We start from the raw sequence: 25,856 nt of genomic DNA on the forward strand, positions 1-25,856 counted from the left end.
GCTGATACGTTCTAATTAGCACGGAACATTAATTACAGATGAGGCTGATGGGAAAGTCTGTAGTTCTGGGAGAATGTGGTCATGAAGCAAAAAACGTTGCTTTCATGGCTAAAAATCATCTTAGAGTGAACTATTAAAAAACACTTTCACAATATTAGAGTTAAAGTTACAGCAGGATATAGTTTAGTTATTAGTTTATAATAGATAAACATCATCTGAATCCCTTAGCAAGACCGTCAAACAGCCTTCCTCTGATATCTAAATAAACTCTCTTTGCCATTTCATACACTTTAATATTCATTGATTGACTAAGACAGCGGTTACAGTGGGGATTTAGACATGGCTAAATGTAAAGAAGCTGCAGAAAACCTTCACTTATTTTCATAACACTGAATTAGTGCTGATAGCTGATAAATATTTACTGAACGCCTCCACACACACACACACACACACACACACACACACACCACTTCATATTCCAGCTCCTATCGCCCTCGTCGCTCTGTTTCTCCTCAGACTAATGCGTTAGTTGCGGGGAACCCAGGAAAGGATTACTCTGTGTGCACAGAGAACACTATTTGCATATTGTCTGGTCATATTTTCATGATAAAGCCTTTGCACCTCAGGACAGTTTACAGCACATCATTTCTTTTATCATGACTGCTCTTCCCATGTTTCACAGTCCTGACATTTAGTCTTATTGTGCTCGTTTTTTCCAGTCAGCCCCACTTTTATTTGCACTCATCATTCAAAGACTTTCTGCATCTATTTCCGTATTTTATTCACAGTGATGAACTCATGCGGTAACTTATATAGACTCTTTTTATTGCACTCTTTTCCTTCGCTTCCCTGGAGGCATTGTGCTGCTGGACGTTAAAGTAAATAATTTGGTCGCTGCTTTAAGAGCACAAAAGATTTCAGTCATCTGTCTAAACCTCCTCATTACCTCACCGATCTAGCACCCACTATAAACACTGTGATAGTTGCATCGGATCGCACTGTCATGAAATCATGTGCTTCATGTGACATCAAAGACAGATGTGTGATCTGAGGCTGGATATCGTCTGGTAAGCCTGCAAATGAATGCAACACATAGTTAAGGCTCTCAGACATGGGAGTGAATAACACCCCACTGATGATAAACAGGCTGAGGCAACAGCATTCTGCTGCTGCGGCACCGTGTAAACACTTCAAGCTACACGTTGTGAAGTGTGACCCTGTGCTTCAGAAATCTCTGTATTCTTTCTGCTCAGTCCCAGCGGCTATTTCTCTTATGTAACGGGGACAGCGATGAACGCACTCACCTTGGCTCAGCCCGGCGTTATTAAACACCGTCTGAGCTGAAGAATGAGACGAGTGGGACACAAACAAAGACACCTATAGCTGCAGAACGATTACTGCCACATCAGTGAGTAAATAGAGAATATATTATCAGTGAACTGACGCACTCCGATAGATACCGATTCTGATAGCTGAATTTATGGATCTGCCTATACCAGTGTGTTAAAAACAGCTGTATACAGATATTCCAGTACAAGTCAGTGCCAAATTGCTAGTTAGAGATCCGGGAGCTTGCAGCTCTCAGCAGAGATGAGGACACGCGTCGTCGTTCTTCCCGTGTAGCGTGAATACTGGTCTCAGAACAACTCTGCTCTCTAGACACCCACTGTCCTTTTAGTCTTGTTGAATGACCACAGCTGAATAATTTACCCTGTAGGCCTTCATGATGTCCACCGTGTCCACAGCAGTCTGCTCCACGACGCCCTGAGTCTGCAGCAGCGACCACACCGTCTCTTCCATCCTGCACACAGAACACATTACATCGCTGTTAAGTTATGGACAAACAAAGTCATTTGACATTTCATTTGAAGGACCTGTTGGTTTCACATAAGATAAAACAAAAGCCGGATTATCCAAAATAACCGGGACATTGTTCCTTGTAAGACGTTGCTGCTTAGCCAGCAGTTTTAAACTGGCCAGAGCTCCGAGGTTTGAGAGCGGTACCGACGTCTAAACGTGTTAATCACACCTGCAGAACAGCCAGAACCAACCCGCGCGAGGACCTCAGGGTTATATTGGGTTAAAATGTCCGAAATGATCACCAGCTGCTTCAGAGTGAAGGCGCCGCGATAAACATCTGAAATGTGGTCTATTTTCCAGCTGTTTTACATTTATTTGATTCCTTGTTTGTTGTTTGAAATGGATCATTGCGTCCTTCAATTGTGCTTTTGTTTTTTTTTCACACTTTCCATAAGCATGCACACACACACACACACACACACACACACACACACACACACACACACACACACACACACACACACACACACACACACACACACACACACACACACACACACACACACACACAGACAGTGAAAAGAGAATGAGACTGAATCAGTGCCAGAGACACAAAATGGATGATGGTATTTTTTTGGGATTGAATCCCAACTTCTGTTCAGTTCACTGTGCTCGGTCCAAATGACTAGATTGAGTACAAAATGTGCAAACACAGTACTTACTGACTTATTGTTAGTGATTGTGTAGGCTTGTGTCTGTACGCGGCCGTATGCGTGTCTGCTGATGGCTCGAATTAAGCTCAATCACAGCAGCAACAACACCGAGCGGGTGACCTTGGCCATCAAGTCCTGGTCTGCTCTAAACAATCTGAGCCTCTATTTTGTGCTGCTAAACACTGCACGCTGCATGCAAAACAGGTGGCAAACAGTGCATGTGAGAAACGCCTCTGCCTGTTTCCATCTGAATAAGAGCCACATGCCATCTTCATCCCTCGAGCTGTAGGGTGAACTTCAACCCGACATGCGTTCGCTTTCTGATTCTGTAAACCGCAGCACCAGATGAGCTCCATAAGATGATGTTGGACCCAGCTGGGATGATGTAAACGTGACATTCAGGAGCACTGGAGGATGAGTGACAGTCGGGCATTGTTAAGAAGGAGAATCTTGACAAAAGAAAGGCTTTGACAGAGTCCGTTGGGAATCATCTACATTTCATGACACTGTGGTTTGATTCCCAGTGAAATTAAACAATACAAAGGACCAGGATGTTCTCAAAACAGAGATTTGAAATCTCAACAGGGTTAATAGTTTTTAAAAAAGGAAAGACTTTAGATGAAATGGACGATCATGGTTGAAAATGCACATTTTTAGACTGATTCACTATCATTCACATTCGCAAGAACAATCTCCTCCTTTTCTTTCTAGTCCCAAACTCATGACTTCTTATTATCTTACTATCAAACCAATGCCAAAGAGCAAGAATCATGCACTTATGAAAGCCCTCTACACATTTATACATATGCATTTGCACAAATGAAGAGAATGCCATTAATCAACAGTATGCATGGATTCTTTTTTTGCACTTTTTTAATGAGTTAGATGAGAAAATGACCACTCTTATGTTTATCTGTTAACTATGGAGCTGTGGCCAGCAGCCGGTTAGCTTAGCTTTTGTTTAAAACTTATTTTAGTATTAATATTCAGTATTTATTTATTTAAATTTCCATGGTGCTTGAAGAGGAGCTGGTAACAGCTTTATTTACAGTACAATACTGTATTTGTAATATCAGTAATATTACAGGTGCTGGAATGTTCAGTCTCAAGAAAACACTCCTGATTTACCACACATTATGTAGTGATTTAAATCACCATCAATAGAGCATGCATAGGTTCTATCCATGCTTATATAATCATTTCCAAGTTCAGCACCGATCGGCCGGACGGCGCTAGCTGCACCATCTGTCCAGGCTGAGCCATAAAGCCGGCTGTAATCAGGCCGCTAGCGGCTGACTGAACAGTCGAAGAGGCGAGCAGACAGAGCTGGTGGCAGATTGCTCCAGTTCCTGCTTTAAATGCTGGTCTTAATCAGCACAACCTATAGAGCAAAGAGGACGTGACACAGACGGGCTTTAAAGTCCGGAGACGCTGACGCCGGGTCAAGGACTAGCTGACAGGCATGAGCAGCATGGCGAGTAGGGGGGTAGGTCTTGGACTGAGGGGATTTGGGCAGGTGACCACCTTCAGATAGAGCCTCAGTGTGAGTCTCTAGTGAATTATAATGACATTCAGGTCACAGAGGTGAGCATCTGTTTTTCTGAACGATAAATCCCTGGTGATCTTGCAGACTCTGGTTTAAAAGGAATTTACAGAGTAATCTGTCCATTTGGTTCCAAAGATATTTGTTATTTTCACTGAGCAATAAAAAAGATTTTTAAGGGCGAGTCCATCTGCACTGTTTTCTGGGATCAAACGCCCTCTCAACCGTTACAGCAGTGATGAAGGTTACCACAGTGAGCGAATCAAACAGCTCCTGAATATTAGGAACACTAGCACTGCAGATTTATATTGTACATACATGCTCTTAGTTGCTCACTGTTTGGAAAAGTGACATATTTGCTCTCCTTACAATCAGTAACAAGCTGCCAGTGGACGAATATGGAAATGTGGGACTTTTCCCTAATAAACCTGAAATGAGAAATAACCGAAATATCATTAGCGGAAGGCAACAGATGGAGTCAAAATTATTCTAATGCGGCATAAATGACAACATGTGCCAAATGAGCCAGAGAGGCTAAGATTAAATGAATGATATCAGCGTTTGTTTTTTTTTCGTCATACCTGCAGAACAAACTTCCCAGCATGACCTCAATGACCTCTGCATTACAGAGTGGCAGGATGGTAAGAAACACTTTGATGCCTGCTTCCTCATGTTGCAGCTGGAGTGGGGGGGGGGGTGGTGCTTCAGCTGAGGTCTGTTTTCAGGGGTCTGTGGCACTCTAGCACACCTGAAAGAAACCCTTTGTGGTTCTAAACGGCCCCATTGAGCTGCATCACTTTCCATACCGCTTCCATTTCAAAGTCACATAAAGCACAGACGTGTGGCGTCTCACTACACGGACTTTGGTGCTTCTGACGGCAGAGGAAGAGCACCGAGACTCTGAAGTTGAGCAGGAAACACTAGGTCCACTTGGAAGGAAGATTCCCTCGATATCAGGAAATCCTCTAAACAACATTCATCCACTTTAAATATGTTTCTAGCTGTGTGGTGAGGTGAACAAAGGATTCCGCCTGAACTACTAGTCATCATCTCATTTTCTTTGGCAACTCATGCAGAGCAACAACACAAACAAGAATGCTTTGGACAATTACCTCCGAGTAATCACTATCGACGGTGCACTGATTACTAATACCAACAAAGCGCTTATAACGCCATTTAACAGCACTTCTTTTCTATCAAAGCACTAATAATAATTAGCATTTATGTATGAGAGGTCTAATTATGAAGTGATTCCAAAAGCATCAAAAAGTTACAATTAAGTAATGAAATCTAAGCAGTAGATCCAGCAAAACATCCCATAAAATAAACAATGTAATTTGTCAGTACTGTAAATTCAGCCTCCTAAAACCTATTTATATGTGAGAGCGAGTCGACTAAATGCCTGTGATGGATGGATTATAACTCTCAGATGACAGAGCATTACTTTACATAAAAACATAGTCTTGCTCAGAGTGATAGTGTGATTAATCTCAAAGTGCTTGCCAAGGACCTATTGAAAACATCATTGAGGGAAGGAGAGAGGGAAGGAAGGACAAATGTGTGTGTGTGTGTGTGTTTTGAGGGCACGTATGTGGAGGCGAAAGCTAATTCTGACTCCCCTGACCCCGGCGCAGCACAAGCTGAATTTCAAACGTGGCGTTCGTCAGCAGTCCAGGAAATACAATTAAGGGTCCAATCAATTCCCAGCCTGCAGGCCTGACGAACTTCAGGCAAACCTCTCCGTCTCACACACACACACACACACACACACACACACACACACACACACACACACACACACACACACACACACACACACACACACACACACACACACACACACACACAGCTTTGATGTGCGGAGGTGAACAAAGTGATGCATCATCAGAACACACAGGGACAATTAGAGGTGAAATGCTGTGTTGTCTGGAGCTGACTGGTTGACAAAACTACGGTTAACATACAAGAAACTTCCTCTCTTCTTCTTCTTCTTCTTCTTTACGGCTTAGCTGCCAAAAGCCACAATGACATCAAGACTATTTCTACACAGCGCGAGCCTTCAATGACACATTCTGTCACAGCCCGGAAAATCATCAGAGGACTCCAAACCTCCCTCAGAAGCTGAAACTACGAGCTCAAAACTTACCCCATCTTGAGTCTCTCTCCATTTTTAGCACGACCGTTTCTCCGGAAAAAAGCCAGAAACACTGAGCAGACGTCCCTGAGCTCCATATGAAGGGACATCTGAACGCACACCCAGCACTCTGCTTTCACGGCGCTATTAAGTGACCTAGACACTATTGCTGAAATGTGGGTCTCCAGGCTAAAATAGGCCATGCAGTCATCATATAAGCCTGAGTGCTTTTCGCTCAATGGACAGACAGCGTGGTTTGTCCCGTGGCCGGGTTACCGAGTCAGCCGGACAGCAGATCTCCTGTTCTCATTTTCTGCCTGCCGTGTCTCCAGTGTGTCATTATCCGACACCGGCTCTGTGCAGAGACAGTGATCTGGCAGGCAAAGACTTTCCCATATGTCCCGTGGTAAGCCCTCTCCAAAGGAGGAGGGCCCCTGCTGGGAGGCGAGCAGGCCGGTAGTCTTGGATCAGACGGGGATCAGGGATGGACGTGCAGGGATGAAGCACGACTAAGGACAGGGATCCCCCTGTTTTGTCAGCCAGTGTGTGTGTGTTTGTGTGTGTGTGCATGCATGCACACACACACATTGGTGATTAAGAGGCTTTGGCTTCACTAAAATCAACACTTTCCGTGCAGGAAGAGCTAACACGGAGGCTGCATGCCAGGACACTCGCTGCACGATCAGAGATCTCTGCGTGACATCTCAGATTTACAGCACACAGTCCTCAGCGACCTTTTCTCCAAATGTGACACTTTTTCGTGAATGCAGTTTTTAAGATGCTTGTTTATTTTAATCAGCGCTCTCATGTCACTGACCGCCTGCGTCTTTGCATGTTTCACAGCGCGGACCGAGCGGGAGTTACTGATCCCCCGCCCCCCTTCCCGCCATGGTTGGACATGTGGGCTGCCAGCATTCCGTGGCTGCAGCATAGCTAGCTTGTTCAGGAATTCAAAATAAAAGTCTGGCCTTTTGTACACTCTGTTGTTCCTTTATCACAGAGAACTTGGAAACAAGACTCAGATGCTCCAGATACAATAGACATCATAAACTCTATTGTAAGCTCCGGCCACAGAAAACCCAAATATTTTTAACATTATTGAGATCAGAGTCGAAGCATTATGAAAAGCTAACATTTCACCTTAACAAGTGAGAAGCCAAATGATGTTTCAGCTCGTCTGCTCCTGACTCTGGTCACACTCTCACTTTATTAGCGCTGTCAGCGGCTCAGGTTGGCCCGAGACCCTCTAATCAGATTTGACCGGTGAACAATTGGAAAATCCTGAAGCTGCTGAGATGATAGGGAAAACAATCACCTGGTTGTGCGGCTGAATCGAGGCCATCGGGGGCCCTCGCGTGACTGCTGCATCGACGGCTACGATCGCCTTATCTGATGTGTGAAACTGACCGTTTTGGCATTAGAATATTCCATTCTTCTTCCCAGACTCTTTTCTAGTAAATCACTTATGTACGCCCACCGAATGATTGCCGAGCTTAACCCAACGCTAAGCCACTCTTATCCTCTTAGATCTGTTTTGCAAAAAAAACATGCAAGGAGACCCTCATAGACGTGACACAAATGAAGAGAGAGCAAACTCCCGGGAACTGAACTAGCCACGTTTAGTGAAGGGGTTGGTCCAGTTTACAGCCTTGAGGACAGTTCAGAGCTGTAAAAGTCATGCACATCAGTCATGCACGTTACAGCGGGGTAGCATTACAAAGGTGTTCGGTCCTGTGACCGACCTTTAACCTTATCAACAAGACACACATGCCACAGAAAAAGAGATCAAGAGGCCAAGGCATTTAGTATTCCATTAAAGTCATTCTCTTTTTAACATCTCAGGGTTCTATCAACATACACTTACAATTAAATGATTCATATCAATTTATCCTATATTTTTAGTTTCTAATTGCAAGTAATAAAAACTTCTCCATCAACGTCCTAAAATGTGCAGTGCTGACCGGGTGTAATCGAGGACGAGTCAGCGAGGAGGGTAAATTAAAGAGACATATGGAGGGAACCAGATTTAGATTCTTCCTCTTTCATCCCTCCAGCCGTTCCACTACATTTGGAAGGATTTACCCACATGTTCACCTCTGGCCAGAGGAAGCAGTTAGCAATGAGGGAGCCGTTGGTCCTTGAGAGCATCTCGCTGGAGCCTTGGCTTGTATCTCAATGGGTTTCAGGCATGTGTGTCCCACATGTGAGATAGAGACAAGAGACTGAGGAAGACATCCCAGTGCGAAACCTGAGTCACAATGACAGCACGGAGTCCATTACTTACACCGGGAGCCGGGAAGATGGAGTGGGGGCGGATGATACATATAAAACCTATAAAACCTATGTCAAGTTGGATGTAGATTGTCTTGGCAACTATTTTCATAATTGGTTATAATCTGTGAAGTTTGTTTCAGGTATTTTCTATTGAACTTCCTTTTTGTTGCTTATATGATGCACATATGCAGAGTGACTTTATAAAACACGATGCACAGAGCATAATAGAAGCCGCCGTCTATATGTGTCAACCAAAGCAGTTGCCCGACTCCAAATCTATACTACAACCATGAGGCCAGTTTGAATTACATGCCGTTTGGCTTCAGGCTACAATCTGCGAGCACCAACTCCACAAGCCAGAGAGAACAGGCGAGCTATCATGATGTGAGGACGGATGCCCTACTTCCACACAAGCTTGTAATCTGACCTCTTTCAGCTCGCCTATAAACATCATAACCAGCATGTTTAATCCAAGGCGGAAGTTAGCCGAGTGGAGTGTGTGTGTGCGAGTGTTTGTGATCGTCTGACATAGTTACGAGCAAGTAATAGGTCGCACTTTGACCCACAAACCCAGCGTGGTGCTTAGTAATGGAACAGACTTTGTTCCTTGTTTTTTTTTGTATAGAAGGAAGATTGGTACCAAAGCTCTCTTGTGGGCTGGTAATTTAGTGCAAGAGATAGAGAACAACCCAAATTAAGTTCAATCAGACGTAATTCCCTGCTCAGATTTGGAAGTTAAAGAGAGGGGCTGAAATGGACCAATAAATCCTTTAAATATGAGGTGCTCCAAAAATAGTCCAGACACCTATTATCTATTTAACAGCCCTCGTCCCCATTGGGCAGGAGTAAGGAAGTAACTTCAAAAGGCTGACCCCCCCCCCCCCCCTCATTCCTGTTAATGACCCCAGATGTGTCGTCCTGAACAGGGGCCTGATTCATCCGGCTAAATCCTGCAGCCGCCAAAAGCATGCAGGGGGGCCGTTTCGAACGCGCCAAATTAAAACACTTGGCCCGGGCGTGGCTGGATGTTGAGATGATTAGAAGAGAAGGCATTGATCTGCAAACAGAGTGCAATCACTCAGCTCTCTCTCGGAGCATATTTGCCGGTCCAGCTGTACAGTCCAGAGTAGTGCGGTGGTAATGAGAGTAGCACATGAATGCATACAGCAAACACACACACACACACACACACACACACACACACACACACACACACACACACACACACACACACACAGCTCTGAAACTTTACTCTGCGGACCGTGGAGAGATCTCCACCTGAGCGTGACTGCCCAAACAACACATACAGACTTTGAAACGCGCCGCAATTCTTGCCTGTTTACATCATCGGCCTCCGACATACACACACACACGTTGCGTCCACACATGTTCTCACACACTGAGTAATGTGCAGAAAGAATACGCTGCTGAGCCATAAATCTGGAGGCACTAGTCATCGTCTGCTGTTGTTGTTAGTCTAGCCGTAAGTCTCCCATATCCTGCCACGAAGAGGGCCCTTCAAGACGGCAATGATTCAGAGTCAAGTGGACCGGGTCGGCTGTGAACGCCTTGGTTTTGCTGATGAGCTCACATGTGTTCTGGGTGACAATGACTGTGATCCGACCGCCGAGCACAATGAAGTCAAGAGGAATTTATTTCTAAACTATCTTTAAGCAAACTGGTTTACCTTCGCAAGCCTTACAGAGAACACAAAAACCCAGATAAAGCCGGGAACAAGCAGGCAAGCACAGACGTCAAGGTATCGAACCCGAGCCTCTGTGTTTGGTGTGTGAGCAGACTTGTGAGCAGCAGCCAACAAAAGGCCTCTCTCCTTTTCCCTTTCTAGAAGTGTCTAATCTCCACAGCAGCCAGAGGACTGACTACAATAAAGTCTTTAAGAGGATAAGTATGGGGAGCCAAACAAAAACGCAGGGCGAAACCAAACAGCTCGCCTCAAAAAGTTGTCCCGAGTTCTGTTAACAGACAAAATGAAATCGCTGTTCTGCTCGTTACCTGCAAACTGCCTCCCTCATCTTCAGGCCATGCAGGGCCCCCAGTGGCCCCCATGTTCCTGTCTGCTCACCGGTCATCCTGTCTGAGAGTAGTCACACAGGAAGGATGTGGACGCCAGAGTGTCTTTGCTGGATAGACGTCCAAATGCCCTCGATGGATTATATTTCTACATGCATTTCATTTTCTGTTCTCGTTTGTTAAACGACAAGACAACAGAATTTTAAGAGCTGCTCTCGGTCGCGGCCCCATCTTTTCTCACTTCTGTTCCTCTCCGTCCTGCCCTGGCTCCTAAATGTCTTTCCCATATGGAGTAGTGGGACGTCCAGGGTGGGCTGAGGAGGCTGCTGGGTTGTGGGCTGGAGTCTCCCACTAATCCATTGGGAGTTTAATGACGGCAGACCACGCTAGTGGTGGTGAAGCCCTGGGGGGGTTGACCCAAGTCAGGAGGGGCTGGGCATGTGACCCACACCAGGCTAAAAGCCCAACTGGTTGGGGGAGGGCGTGTGGACATAAGCATGTGTGTGTACACCTATGTCTGGAGCTAAATGGCCAGTCACTTGAGGAATGCAGCCTTTTCTGATCTCAGCCGTGAAAACACAAGCAAATTGAGCTCTTAAGCGGATGAAAGTAGAAAAAGAAAAGCCAGTTGTTCCCGTTTTGCCGATCCCTGCCTTACATTCAACCCCTGCCCAAAAAAAAAAAAAAGAGTGTAAGTGTTACAGGGACGTACTGAAACACACACAAAAACAAAAGGCTGTAAGAAGCGGAGATTGCCCGGAGGTCGTCTGGCTTCAGGAGCGACTGTCTGATCTTTTCCTTTCTGTTGTGGATATGCCTGTTTGTTCATGCGTGTGATGCCAAGTGCAACTCCAAGCAGCTCATTACCTTTTATCTCATATCATCACAGAACACCTCTGTCTCCCGAAGCAAGCTGAAAAAAAATGCATTTAGTTGAATCTGACTGGACCCTATTTTTGGCAATGTTTGAGAAATCCGTTTAACGCGCTCATTTGCATAATGTTTGATAGCTTTGCTCTAACACTTGGCTGGCTTTCATCATTCAAATTGGTACGCCTGTAACTAGCCTGATTTCATTTCCATCCTCATGATTCAAAGCACAACCTCAATTAATTAGCAATACGCAAATCAATTGTTGCCTGATGTCAAACAGATTCCAGTCTATTTAAAAGATTGGATGTCCACTTAACATGATTTGCGGGTGTTATCTCAAAAGACACTTTGATGAAGTGAGGTTCCTATTCCCCTAATGTGCAACAAATACAGGCCTAAATCAATCAGGAGATATGGATGAAGGCCTCTCTGAGCACGAGCAGGAGAGACACGGATGCTGTCACATGGTTGACAGTGAGTGTGCTCGCTATGAAGCAGTTCATGTGTGTGTGATGTATATCCATAAGCCAATAACTGGAAACAGCAGACGCAAGTGGGGCAAAGGTTCATGGGAAGACTGAGTTATCTTCTTTTTTTTTCTGGCTTGTAAATCTCTAATTAAAGTGACCTCACTGATGTCCCATCTGCCACCACGGCAAAGAGCCACCGATTATTGGCTGCCATGTAAGCGTGTTAATCCACTGCAGGGCCAGGTAGGCGTAAACACACTCCACACACACACACACACACACACACACACACACACACACACACACACACACACACACACACACACACACACACACACACACACACACACACACACACACACACACACACACACACACACACACACACACACACACACACACGCGTTGGCGGCAAGCAAAGACGCTTGCTTGGTACACTCGTTCATTCACATTCAGATGAGCACTCGGCGACGCTTAAACAAAAGATTAAGACTTCGACAGTGAGACTGGAATCCTGTTGGCGTGTTTGTGCGGAGATATCTTTGTAACTTGTGGAAGGGAAGCAGCTGAACTTTGCGTTCCCCCAGGAGCCACAAAAACACTGCCGACGCGGCGCGCGGAAATTACAGCAATTCAGCACGATGACAATGAGCAACGCGACCGGAATGACAACGGCTGAGTGAGGTGGCGAGGTCGGGTGAACGTCCCCCTCTTCGATAAGCGCCTTTTGAGGACATAATGGAATCTTTGTCTATAATGCAGAGCAACAGTCTCGCCAGCAGCCGCCCGGCATCCAATGAGAACAATCCATCTGGGCGACCCTTGCCACGGCGACAAATTCATCCGTCTCCATGGGGACCTGTGCAGGACCCAATCAGGGATAAGCTTTTATACTTTATACATTTCCCACCTCATAGAACTGCAGTGCATTCTCTTGCTGCAAGACATGGACTCTCATATTGCTGCACATCCGCCCCCTTTAAAGAGTCTTACCCGAGGAGGGAATGTACTCCACAAATATCATCACTTTTTCCTGGCGGGGTGTGCGGGGAACACAATGAGTCTGCACACGGGTCAGACAGCGAGATACGCCAACCCTGCGCAGTAAAGAAACTTGAAGACGTGGACAGGTGCTTTGTTGGAAACACAAAATTGGTTCACGCAGGTTTACATGGGATATTTATCGCCGACTGAACAGGAAGTCATGATATACCAACTGGAAATTGTAACCTGTAAACTATCGTCAAAAGGTCACAGCCTGAATGGACCTCTGACATACCAAACTAAGAGAAGTACCCTAAAAAGCTGCAGCTAAAACCATGTGATAAAAGCTGTGAACTGTAAAAGGCTGTCTGGAAAAGGACATAAGTGAGAAACACCACAGAGTTCAATTCAGAGGCATCAATGGAATATTTTAAATGTGTGATATATCTTTGGAATGGCTCTTAAGTATTTGATTCTTCCCCTGGCGGTGACTCTGCTCTCATCTGCACTACGGCACTGGGACCATTAAAATGTGCAGGATTTTCTCCACCAACTTAATGAGAAGATAAGCAGTTAATGTGAAATCCTCTGGACTCTTTTTTTTTTTTTTTTTTTTGCGCAAGTAAAGCACTGAATGCCTATCGCCTAATTAAGGCATCAACCCGGCTCCAACTCTTGATTCGCCGCTCTCTGTCACACCTCAGCATCTCGTGCATTAGAGGTTACTGAAGTTATGACGGGAGCATTGTTTGAGCACTTCACCCTTTAGGAGTTCTCCCTTTTTGAAGCAAACGCATCGTTTGCTGACGACGAGGGGAAGTGACTTAGAGAAATATCACTGACGCACTCAGACGAAATGGCAAGAACACCATATTGACTCTAAGGTTATTAAGACAAAGTGGTGAATCCAAGAAACTGCTGCGAAAAGTCAATGACTTTTATGGAAAAGAGATGGAAAGTTGAAACTTTTGATTTTGATTTGCGTGGTCCAAATGTTAGATCCATATTTTTAGTGCATTTGGATTTTATTTACTAGCTGAAAGTAGAGAGATGGCAGGACATGTGGGGAGAGAGATGGGGAGTGCTATGATGTAGCTTTTATCTCGCTTCTAGCTTGTGATATTCATTATCATGACTCATTCCATGGCCTGAAGGCAACGTTTGATTCTAATTGTGTGGAAAGGTGTTTGAGTAGATGAACCTACACAGGGTCACAGAGGGATGGGTCGTATCCCGGCATATCATGGATGAGATGATCAAGTCTGCTACGTAATCCATGTACGAGTAGAAAAACAGGATTTAATGCTCACTGCAGTCCTTCAATAACGTCAAAAGCGCTCTCTGCTTTCGGGCTCTTTTACCTGGAGAATTGCTGCTGCAGTGAAACCATCTGCGCCTGTCCCAGCTCTGACTCCTCCGTCACTTCCCGGAGACGTTTCTCGCTCTCCAGTCGCAGGCGTCGCTCTTCCTCTAGCTCGTGGATCAGCTTTTCTCGCTGTGGACACACAAAAAAAGATCCGTCAGTGGTGGTGTGTGGCCTAAAGGCTCAAAAGAACATCCAGAAGTCACATGTTGATGGTCCTGGAGCGAAAGCCCCTGAATCCCTGGAAGCTCCAGGGATGGCATTGTTGCTGCTGACCCTCCTTGGAGAAGGGAAGTGAAAACATGTTTCAACATCATGATCATCAAAAAATGATAATAAGTCCCCAAACATCCTACTTTTGTCTAACATCCAACACAGGTCATCCGGTTCTTCCTCGTGCTTCAGGGGTGAGAGTAAATCAAAGAATAAGGGAACGATGACATTTAAGCAGCCAGACCGGCATCACTTCCATCGTTTGTTTTTACTTTGAAATGTTCTTAATGAACCTTCCCTCTCCTCTGCTGCTATGACAGAAAGTTCACACTAAATGTCAAACAACATCAGCGTGGTGTTGCACACTTCAATCTTTCTCTGCGCTCTCACTTCTCATTTCATGTCATTGCTTCCACGTTATTACAACTATTACCATAACTATTGATAACTACGGATAGCTGACCACAGCAGCAGCCGTCCCTCTTACCTTCCCCGACACACAAACGCTTTATTTCTTACAATGTTGTTGCTTGATGAGTAAATATGAACTCACTTAATTCAACTTTTACTGGATTTAGAATTCTGAATCTAGAGCTCGTTAGTGAGAGGCGGCTCATAGAACCGAAGATGTAATGATTTCATTTTATTCCTTTCTACATACTTCTTCAGCTCATTTAAGTGCTCTTAAGTGGTATGGCTGTTTTCTCTGGAGCCTGGTTTGGTGCGAGTTAAGCCCATCATCCTCAGGAGGATCTTCCAAAGTCTGTGGTGTGCGAGGTCTCCACAGATCACCACATCTTCTGCCCATTTTCACCAGAGACCATTCCAAAATAGAAGTGCTCTTTTCAGTTTTTAATTGGCTGCTTCTCTGTCTGATGGCCTCGGCCAGCTGCTACCAAACGAGAGAAACGTCCTCGCCTCAAACCCAACTTCAAAGACTGTGGCTCCGTTGGGGAACATGTGGCATTGGGAGATTTTCAGCGACACAATTGCGGAGGAACTTTGAGCAATCGCTAACAGCGAGGCTGTTACACAGTCGCTACGCAGAGCATCTCCTGCTGCTGAACATTACAACGCAGCGGGTTTAAAGTGAGGAACGATCTGTCGCCATCTTGTCAGGTATATCAGCTGAAAATATAACATTGTAAAATAACTGGAAATTGGTTTTAGGCATAAGAGAGTAACGGGATTGCTGGGGGGGAAAAAATGAAAAAGTTGATTCTTTTGCAAAATAAGATGGTTATTGCTGAATAAGAGATTTGGATTTGAGGTGCACTAACGAGCAGACATTTGTTATTTTACTGGCTATACATTTAGGAGCCTGACAGTCCTTGGTAAAAGATTATATATGACTGCTCACAAAGTCTGTAAGCAAAGTCTGTGATGACTTTTCAGTCGGTTATACAGAATTAAAATGTTAGTTTTTACCTTAGAGCTCATCTTTAGGTCCGTGTTAAGCACCAACAAAGCTATGTGATTATTCAGTGCAAGGCTGCAGATACAAAAGCATTATGGGGACATCTAGTGGCGTGAAAGGATGAGGGACACTCATTGGAATATAGACAAAACATCCTCATGATTGTTTGTCTTTTTGCTCAGAGTATCATTAAAATGTGCTGCCATGATTTTAAACTACACCATCAAATTAAACTGCAAAGAAAAATACCAAAACAACTGGAAAGCCTTTAAATCACCGAACATTTTACTGTGACCGTATACTGCCTGGAATGCAACCAATAAACAATCATATTTCATTACAATACATTGCTCCTTGGCAGGAATTCTGTCACAAAAGCAGCTTGTATTTGGGTGAATCGGTCCAGGAGAGAGAATATTAAGCCCAAGTCACCATTAAAACCAGTTCTGGTCCTCACTGGGGCAATAAATCCACGGCTACTATGTGAAGCGGCTCTTTACACAACAGGGAGGCTCTCCCTGTCAGGAGTAATGGCCGCTGTAAATCCAGACGTACAGAGGCATAAAGTAGAACATCCCCCTGCCAAGAGCTGGACCTATATATCTGGACCAAAACCAACCACTTTCTGGCTCTTCTTCACCTTCTCTCTTTATTGAAAAATGGGCCAAGAGATGAAAAAAGGCAACTCGTAAAGGAAGACAGCATTATGTGAGCATATTACTAATATATACTTCCACGCAGACATTCTTTCCTCTAGAAATAAGAGTGGAAATATGTTTTTAATGATACAAACATGCATTAAAACATGCATTAAAAGCTGCTAATTACAAGAGAAACCTCCAGCATCCAGTAGTTTAGCTGCGTTCTCCTCTCAATGCAAAACCAGCACAAAGAGTTTGTCTTTGCGGCATCGCACATATTAATGTGTTCAGTATTGTTCAGCGGGCTGGCATAGATTCTCACAAAAGCACGGTAGCTTTAGTCCTGATTCTGAAGGCCTAACTAACGCCCCGGCATAAAGCACCGACCACTATGCGTCTGCTGACAGAGTCTTGCCAACGTCTATAACAAGACAGGATTTATGGTCTACGTTGCAGTAAAAAGCCCTCTATTGCTTTTGTTCAATATATAATTTCGGCCATTAGACCTAAGGCCATTAAATCAAACATTACCATATCTTTATGTGGCCAGAAAACCCCAGCAATACATTACAATTCTTCTCGGTTGAAATGTTTATTGTCTACACCAACGTCATGACTTTTTCTTCCTGCGCTAAAGAACATGCTAATTGAAAGCATATTGTTTAATAAGCCTCACAAATACAACACGCCTTTAGCAATGCCCTGGGAAGATATCTCAAAGTCAACACTGAGATGAACACATGCTCTGCAACTTTCTGTGAGAACGTTTACTTTAGTTAAGCCAGAGACTGAGGAGATAATCCTCTCACTTCACCGTCGGCCCAGGCCTCGGCTGGAGGAGATGCACTGCCCCGTTTCTCCTGCGGGGGGCAACATGTTACTGGAGTAAAACCGGCAGCTACAGCTCGAACAAAGCAGCTCGAACAAACAATACAATGGTTGGAGAGGAAAAAAAAAACGCAATATCAAATGGAATAGGCTAAGTAATCCATAAAAATGTCCCGGGCAGGGTTTTACGCCGCTCTACTGAGCCATATATCTCAAACAAGCCCAGATTGGGCGATGCAGGATTATGTTTGACCTCTGTGAACAAGCGAGGCTGCTTTCATTTCCTGGTTGATGACAAAAATGTACCATCTAGATAGGACTTTGAATTTATCACCATCATGTAAAGCTGGAGACTGAATGGACTGCTATTGATTTCAACGCACCACGTGTAATGAAATAAAAGAGAAACCGTGTTATATAGTAACATACACTTGGTTGTATTGCTTCCTCGCTCTTACTTCTATATCGACATACGTCTACGATTGTATTAGTTGCAGTGGAGCCCAGAATGAACCTTGCCTCTGTAATTGGACAGCATTAGATGGTAATGGTATTCATCCGAGCTGAATTACTAGAAGACTCAAACCCCCCTGATACCCTCCAAGATCCACAGAGGACTCTAAATTAATTAGAGGCCTCTGCCTCTGCCTGTTGTGCTGTCTCCCATAAAAGAGGAGCTGCAGTTATCAGGTTAAGTGCATGTGTACAGTATGCCTGGCCATCACTGTGGCTCGGATTCTGTCTGTTGTCCAGCTGCAACTGTATAGTGTTCATGCAGGGTTTGGGGTACAGTTCAGGGGGCTCAATAATCTCTTCATTACACAGGAACCCCCCCCGCTGTTGGAGCTCTTTGCCTAATCAAAGGGCCGGGAGCGGATCTCTGGCTCGCTGCTAAAGCAAACATCAGGGACACAATGCACCGCGCAGGTTCTTTATTCATAAATAAAACATGCCACTCGGCTGTTTGTGTTTGCACGTGTGTGTGTGTGTGTGTGTGTATCCTCGTCGGCAATTCAAATGAAAGTGTAACATGAGGAGGATTTGGCCACATGGCACACATGTGTGATACCAGGTCAGATACGCTAAAGACAAACCAAAGTGAAGAGATAATAAAGTGATTATGATGGTTATGATATGAGCTATGGTCTAGTGGAACATTTGTTTGCTGAGATGACTTGTTATAGAAACAAAACAGTGTTTTATTCACTAGAAATCTGTGTCCCCCAGGGCTCCATCAATTCAATTATCATGGAGAGCCACTACATTAGAGTGTACCTCTTCTCCCTTAGACAGCCGCAGGCACTATAGCAAATACAACACACACCCCAGGAATATGCTAAATCATAGGAGAAGCCCATTTATCATTGCCAAGGGAGCTCCCCCACCCGACCCACGCACTCAGAGTCATTCAGTCACACGCTCTGGAGAGTGGGTGAAAGGGACGGTGTGGAGATGCGATTTGGGCCTGGCTGTCAGCGCTCGTCACCCGGTGAATGTGCCGAGCGCTGGGGGGGGGGGGGGACCCCATCTCGGCCGTCGCCGCTGTCCGGGGCTGATAAGGCCAATCTGCAGAGACAGCACCTGAGTCCCCCCCTCTGGTCCCCAGACCTCCACGCTGTCACACACCCTCCAAACAGCTGTCAGAAACACTCTATGAAGGTCCCTCAGCGCTGGATCTCCATGAGGACCGGAGTCTTTTGAAGCTGGGAGCCCCTCGAAACCTTTCTTTATCTGCTGGAAGCACACTACAAAAGATCTTTAAGGTGCTTTTTACGGTAGTTTAAACACTAATAAATCATTGTCAAACGGATCATGATATGGTCTAATTATCACAAACTAATTACACCATGGTTGTGCCAAGTGATAGCCCCAACTCTGACAGTATCTGCCAAACCATTGTTGTCCCAGTGTGGCTCCCCTGCCTGTTCAACTAGGAGAGCTTTGGCTCAGTTTGCACAGGAAAACATCTGTTGTCTTTGAGTTATATGCTGTACAGCAATCCAGACCGGCTCTTGTAAAGGTTTGACCCAGTTAAGGAGAAGATGCAGTGAGGATGCCAGCTCTCTGTTATTTACTTGAAACAGTGTTAATTAATGGCTCATTAAAGAGGGCATTCAGTCTTTAAACAAGTACATTTTCCTTGATGCGATGTTACAAAACTATGTCACATGAATCTTGCAGACTGCAGCACATAACAAATCTGCTTTGAGTGGATTGCCATCTTGGCTCCAGGGCCCATTTTAGCATACTGTTCCACCCGCTCCCACTTTATATTCATAAATGCAGCAGCTCCATTCTTATCTTTACTTCTACATGAAATACTCTGGAGAAATCAGATTTTTAAATAAGCAAGTTACACAATTAAGAAAAGTTCAAGCCAAAAAGATTTCCCTTTATCGTTCATGTGTATGCTTCACTCAGCCACGAACAAATCAAACACCGTAATCAACCCAAACGTCCCGGGAAATAACTGTGAGTGTGAGACTCGTATCTGTTTAAGCTCAGATATCAGTGAGTGTCCGCAAAACCCAAAGAAAAATAAAGTCTCTCAAAGCGAGATTTCCACGTTGTTTAGACAGCCGTTTCCAGCGGTCATAATCTAGCAGTTTAAATGCAGAGCCCAGCCCCCTCAGCGGTGCAGTCACTGCTGCCTTTACGAGCCCGCATGTGCACTTCTGTTTTCTCCCCGACAGGAAACCCGGCATCCTGCTCCTGACGGACTTGGATTGCACTTCAGAGTGGCATCAAACAAGAGTGGGAGACAGAGAGCGGCCCTGCCCTGTACCACGCCTCTGGGTCGGGGTGTGAGGAATTCCAGAGGAAACCTACAGCAGCGACGGGGCTGTGAATGAGCGGCTTCACTCCACACAGACAGGGCAGGCTTGTTTCACAGAATAAACCGTGACCTGTGCTCTATCAAACACCTAACGGGAAGTCCACTGTTTTTCTTGTACGAGTTTTAAAGATGGCGCTCTGCGGAGCACGCCAAAAGCACCACGTCCAAGCCCTCATATAGAGTTCAAGGAACAAACGGCGGTCTAAGAGAGACAGATCTGGCACTTGTTAGACCATATCACTCCGAACTAATAACAAATGCATCTTGTGTGGCCATGTTCGTGGTGAAATACTCTGCAGATTCACACCTTATGAACTCAAACACTGATTGCCCAGAGAATTATTCAAATGTGGATTCTCCCAAATGATAAACAACAAAAGAGTGTTGTACTGTTGCACTAAAAACATACGCTCCCCAGTAAACTGTGTAACGCTGTTTCGTTTACACTCACATCTGTATGACTGTGCACGCAAGACCTGAGGCGTACGACTGTAGCAGTGTGTGCAAGTGCCTTGCGCAATCACAAAGATGCCTTGAACATTCTTTTGCAACACAAAGCACGAGTAATGATTCGGCGGAAACACGTCCCGGCGGAGCTCCTCGGCAGAAGCAACCAGCAATGGGTGGCTCCGTCGCTTTCTGTGCCTCTGATCGCGTTACACAGAAGACACTAATGGATGTAGAGAGGAAAGACCAAGGCAGGGAACAGAGGCTGTTAAAGAGGGGCATCAGATACCGAGGAGGGGCAGCGCCACTTCAAAAGTCTGCGGCTGTTTGAATCCGTCTCTCTCTAGGTTAGCCCCTTGGCAGGCGAAGATGGGGGTTGGGGAAGCAAGTGGGCATAGAAGTGGGCGTCGGGGTGTGGGGGACTGCGGGGCACGGGCTGTGGCTGGTGATCAGTTCCCACTGCACACCGCCAGCACTTTGACAATTATCTCCTTGATGCAGCAGTCTCTTTTTCATTTCTATTGAAGAACCGTGCCTGAGCACCGAAGCCTCCCAGGAATGCCAGAGAGAGAGTGCAAGAGGGACTCCGACGGGGATAATCCCAATTTCAAATGGAGCTTTGTGATATCCCCCTCCTCCCTTTCTTCCTCCATCCACCCCCCCTCACCCTCCTCCTGTCTGGCACAGATAACTCATCCCTCTCTCTCTCTCTCTCTCTCTCAGCGCTGTGCATGCGCAGACAGCAGTCCACACACCCCTCTAAAGTAATAATTAGCATGTCAGCCACTACTCGTGTGAGTGAGAGCTGGGCCTTCACAGAGTCTCACAGCGCGGCGAATGATGCATTTTTCTTAAGTCTACGTCGATGCCAGAGGATGCAAGGTAAGTGTTGACGCAGTGAGGTGAAAAGATGTTTCGGGCTTGTGGGCGATCATTTTTTCGTCGGTCTGGATCAGGAGAACCACACAGGTGTGAAAAGTGACCTGAACTGATCAGTTTAGTCACGTTCATTCCTACAATCCATCCTACTGGATACAACTCCCAGATGACTGACGGTCACGCATTCCATTCATCTGCAGTATATCTACCGACTGTGGAAATCAATACTGCACCTTCATGTTTCCCATACACGCACATCACAGTGATGACAGTACTGGAAGAGTCACCATGAGGTCAGGGAGGCGGGGAGGTGGGGAGAAGGAGGGCCATCACTTGACTTCTTTTCCCTGAATTAGTCCATTGTATTCAATGTTTACATTGATGAACTGATGCAAAACTAAAGTCAATTTTCCACATGAAGAAACGTTCGCATAGTAGATTTGCTTCTTCATCACCTCATAACATATCTCTGTGTCAAGACTAAGTTCAAGCCTCCGTGACGGCAGGAATCTACCGCGCTGCAGAGCCCTCGAGCAATCTTGAGTATCTGACCCTGTGATCTGACCTCCTGACCGTGGGGAGAGGCGAGCAGAGAAAACAAGCGCTCCTCCTTCGGGGAACAATAGAGAATCACACAAAACAGTGTTAGAATCTCACAGCGCACCAGCCCATGTGTGCTGTTGCTTTAGGCCTGCTGCCATAAAGAGAGTCAGAGGCATCACTGGGGTGCAGTCAAACAGCTGGTCCTGCGGTTGGAGCCTCTGCTCGGAGGCTGCAATCAGCTGAGCTCCACTCCGCTTCATCATGTGGTTCACTTTCTGACCTCCCTACTGTACAGTATGCACACGTTCAGAGACAAAGACAAATAAAGATATGTGCACACACACACACACACATCGGTAGATCTCCACCTCCTGAATTCTTTCCCCTGCTTACACGACCTGAAAGCACAGTATCAGCAATTTCCAGTAAAGCTTAGCAAAATGCAGTTTTGACCGTTTAAGCCCCAGCTGAGGCTTTATAGCGTAACACAACCCGACCATGCATCGGAGTACCTGTTCTTCCTGCAGAATGCCTGGAGTTGAGCCGACATACTGTTGAGTATTGAACCAAATGGCTGAAAAATAACTGCCTATGCCCTTATTTCTGCAGAATAGTCCTCTTCAAGATCAACTGAGGGAGTGTTGAGACACCAAAGATTGACTTTGGCCGATGTGACGGCTCGGCACAGCTTGACAGTGTGTGTGTGGGTGTGTGTGAAGTGAGCACACTGTGGCTTTTTTGGCATTGTGCAGATGATAGAGGAGCAGTTCCACTGTACTTTACCATTGTTCCTTCGCTCTTGCTCCGTGCGACTTCCCTCTGCAGGCGAGCCACGGCCAGCTTTTCCCTAAAGGAGAAGAAGGACGAGAGAAAACAAGAGTCAACGGGTGATCGTTGTTTAGTGGGTGACACAGGCAGCGTTCACACAAATACTTTTGCATTTCAGTGTCACTTATATTTTTGAGTTTTCTGTTTCTGTTCTCAAAAATGCCATTCTAGTCGAGGGGAAAACAAGCCTCATCTTTGTCTGTCTTCTGCTTAACAGGAGAATCCTCACAAGCCTGCCAGAAAATCAGCAGACACACACACACACACACACACACACACACACACCAACACAGACACGGAGGAGACAGGGTCGTCCGCTTACCACGCAAAACAGAGAGCTTGCAGTTCTGTCCGGACAAAAATAGCTCAGAGGAAACAAAAAGCAGAGCATCCTCGCGCCAGACCTTACACGCTGACACACACACTCATAACAGACTCTCACACGCACACACACACACACACACGTGAAACCAGGCAAAACAAAGAAATAGACTGTGCACGTCCAATCCGTTTCCCACGTGAGGGCATTCCAGACTTTAATGGGATAAATCTTGGCACACTAGCACGGATAATAAAGAGCCCTGTTTCATGGCCCCTCCTGAGGTATCACAACTGAAAACACAAGTGAGACACCGCTCCAGGACAAACCAGCCTGCGTCTGACAGTCGGAGATGAGACCGTTTGTTGAAAGCTTGTCATTCTGCAAGTGTCTGAAAGTACAACAGATGTGTTGCGGAGGAAAACGCCTCCTCCGGCAGAGCAACGTTCGCTCGAATCTTTACAATCAGCTGCTTAAAGACCAGAACTTCATTATTTCTGAAGTCAAATTCAGCATTAGCATTCATAAAGAGGTAAATATGGTGCTCTAAATGTCAACACGTTGTTTTGACACAAGGGGCACATGATGTCCGCCCTTACATACATCGCATTAGGTATGCATGAATGAATGAACGCGTTCATTAGCCAATATTTAAGATAAGATGAGACATACTTTGTTGCCCCTAAAGAATTAGTTTTGTTGCTCACATACTGCTTCCAAAAAATAAAAATAATTTAAAAAAAATACAAAAATCGAGCACAAAAAAGAATAAAAGTGAATAAAGCATGTAGAAATGATTAAACAGAAAAGTATAAAATCTAGACATCTACAGTGTATGACAGGAAAACTAGGATGTAAGTTTATACGTTTGTTGTCAAAGTATTGTTCCAGACTTTCTGTGCTCACAAGAATACATCACACACACACACACACACACACAAAGCACCTAATATGGGACCACGGGACCTAATAAAGGAGTGTATACAGCAGACAGCCACAAGTAATCACAATCACCTGCACATTTTTCACATTTCTTCACTGGCGCAGACTCCCAAACCCCTTGTCAACCTCCCCCAACCCCCAAAATAACTCATGACTAGCATCTCCTCCGCGTCTTTGACAAGACATCATTGTTTCTGAGCGGCTTACCTGTCTCAGAAAAACCCCTGGTGATTAAGAGGCAGCTGGGGATGTTTGGTTGATGGATGAATTCACTGTCTGGACTGAAGAAAGCGTCCTGAGCTGTAACTAACTGCCGGTGGAAGCCATTCCCACCGCCACTCTAATGGGACCAGACTGAATTAGGCAAAGCCGAGTCTGGCACGCCAACTGTGAAACAACCGGTGCAGTGGTGACAAATCCAAGAGGAAGTCAAGCAGGGCTGCAAGACAAGGGGTGTGTGTTTGGGTGTGTGTGTGTGTGCGTGTCTACATTTGGGCTCGTGTGAGAAGTTTGTGTGTTTGTGCATTCATAAATGTGGGTGTGGGAACATACATTCATTAAAGTCAAGGTGTTGCTCATGCGTTTGTGACCACTCGTAAATATGTCAGTATGTGTGTGTGTGTGAAAGTGTATGACGGCATGCTCCACACCTGAGACTGACTAATACATGTTCCAGTTACACAATGTGTCTCTACCTATTACGACACACTGCATGTTTCAAACCATTACACTACCTGGAGAAGAGAACTGGGTAATGGAGGAGGGGGGGGGGTCTCTGGATCGTCTCACTGCAGATATTGTTTTGCTTAGCAGGACCCGCCTGGCATTCCTCCAGTCTGTGTTATGGCTGAGCGTCAGCCCTGTAAGGGGTTAAGTTTCAGCCCACTTATGTACAGGCATGTTCCAGGAGCAACGGAGCATGAGCCAACCGAGCCCGGAGAAAATCATCGCCAAATATAGAGCAATTTGACATTGTGTTAAATATAATTATAGTAACTGGCACAAGCGGTAGTCAAAACAGTATTCTAGCATAAGATGCTCACCAGAGACATTTGCCTCCAGTTGGCGCTGATGTGGAATAACGTGATATTTCAACATAGAAAAGTCATCTGTGTTCTGTATTAGATGTTGTAAATTTGCACCGAGATGTTTCACCAATAAAGTGTGTGTCACGATGCAAAGACCGATGTTATAACGGCGTCTGGAAAACAGGTGGAAAACCATAATTAACGGGATAGTTCTGGTGTTTTGAACGGGGCTGATTAAGTACTGATCCAAAGTCAGTGTATCACCTTCAGCAGATGGATTTGGGAGGACCAGACAGGAGCAAAGTCATGTACTGTGTGTTTAAACTTTGATACAATCAGTTGCATTATTGTCAACACAATCATGCAGCGCTGATGTCTAAATGTCTGCCTCTAAACTCATCTTCTTTCACTCTTAAATATGAAGTCATGTTTTCCAACACAAGTATCCCCCGTACTGTATCTCACCAGCGTCTATGTGAGGGTGGGTCCGCTATTGGCCTGGTGAGAAGGAGTTTGACCAAGTAATTATCTTCACGGTGGTTGTTTCTATTGGTAAAGTAATTAGTGAAATCCGGCAACACGACGTCACTCTAGTAGAGTCTGTGCGAGAGACATGAGCACTTAGACTGCTTGGCCAACAGGTTTTCCACATTACATCAACTTTATTTGGACGTAAAATCATAAATATGCAACCAGCAACGTCTGTAATAATCACTTATTGCAAAGGAGAACTGGAAGCTCTAGCTGTTT

The 25,856-nt window shown here is 45.3% G+C and overlaps 1 protein-coding gene across 4 annotated transcripts in view; it reads right to left on the bottom strand.

Moving 5' to 3' along the window:
* Positions 1-25,856, bottom strand: part of LOC306715347 (nck-associated protein 5-like) — a 118,277-nt gene that overhangs the window by 32,399 nt on the left and 60,022 nt on the right. For all 4 annotated transcript variants that reach the window (XM_079185674.1, XM_079185675.1, XM_079185676.1 and 1 more), the window contains 3 exons: positions 22,773-22,836; positions 14,184-14,317; positions 1,711-1,801 (listed from right to left, as the gene is read on the bottom strand). In XM_079185674.1, coding sequence (XP_079041800.1) covers positions 1,711-1,801; positions 14,184-14,317; positions 22,773-22,836 — 289 coding nt within the window. The remainder of the gene's footprint in view (positions 1-1,710; positions 1,802-14,183; positions 14,318-22,772; positions 22,837-25,856) is intronic.

The sequence above is a fragment of the Pholis gunnellus genome (assembly GCF_910591455.1).
Source record: "Pholis gunnellus genome assembly, chromosome: 24".
NCBI classification, from domain to species: domain Eukaryota; kingdom Metazoa; phylum Chordata; class Actinopteri; order Perciformes; family Pholidae; genus Pholis; species Pholis gunnellus.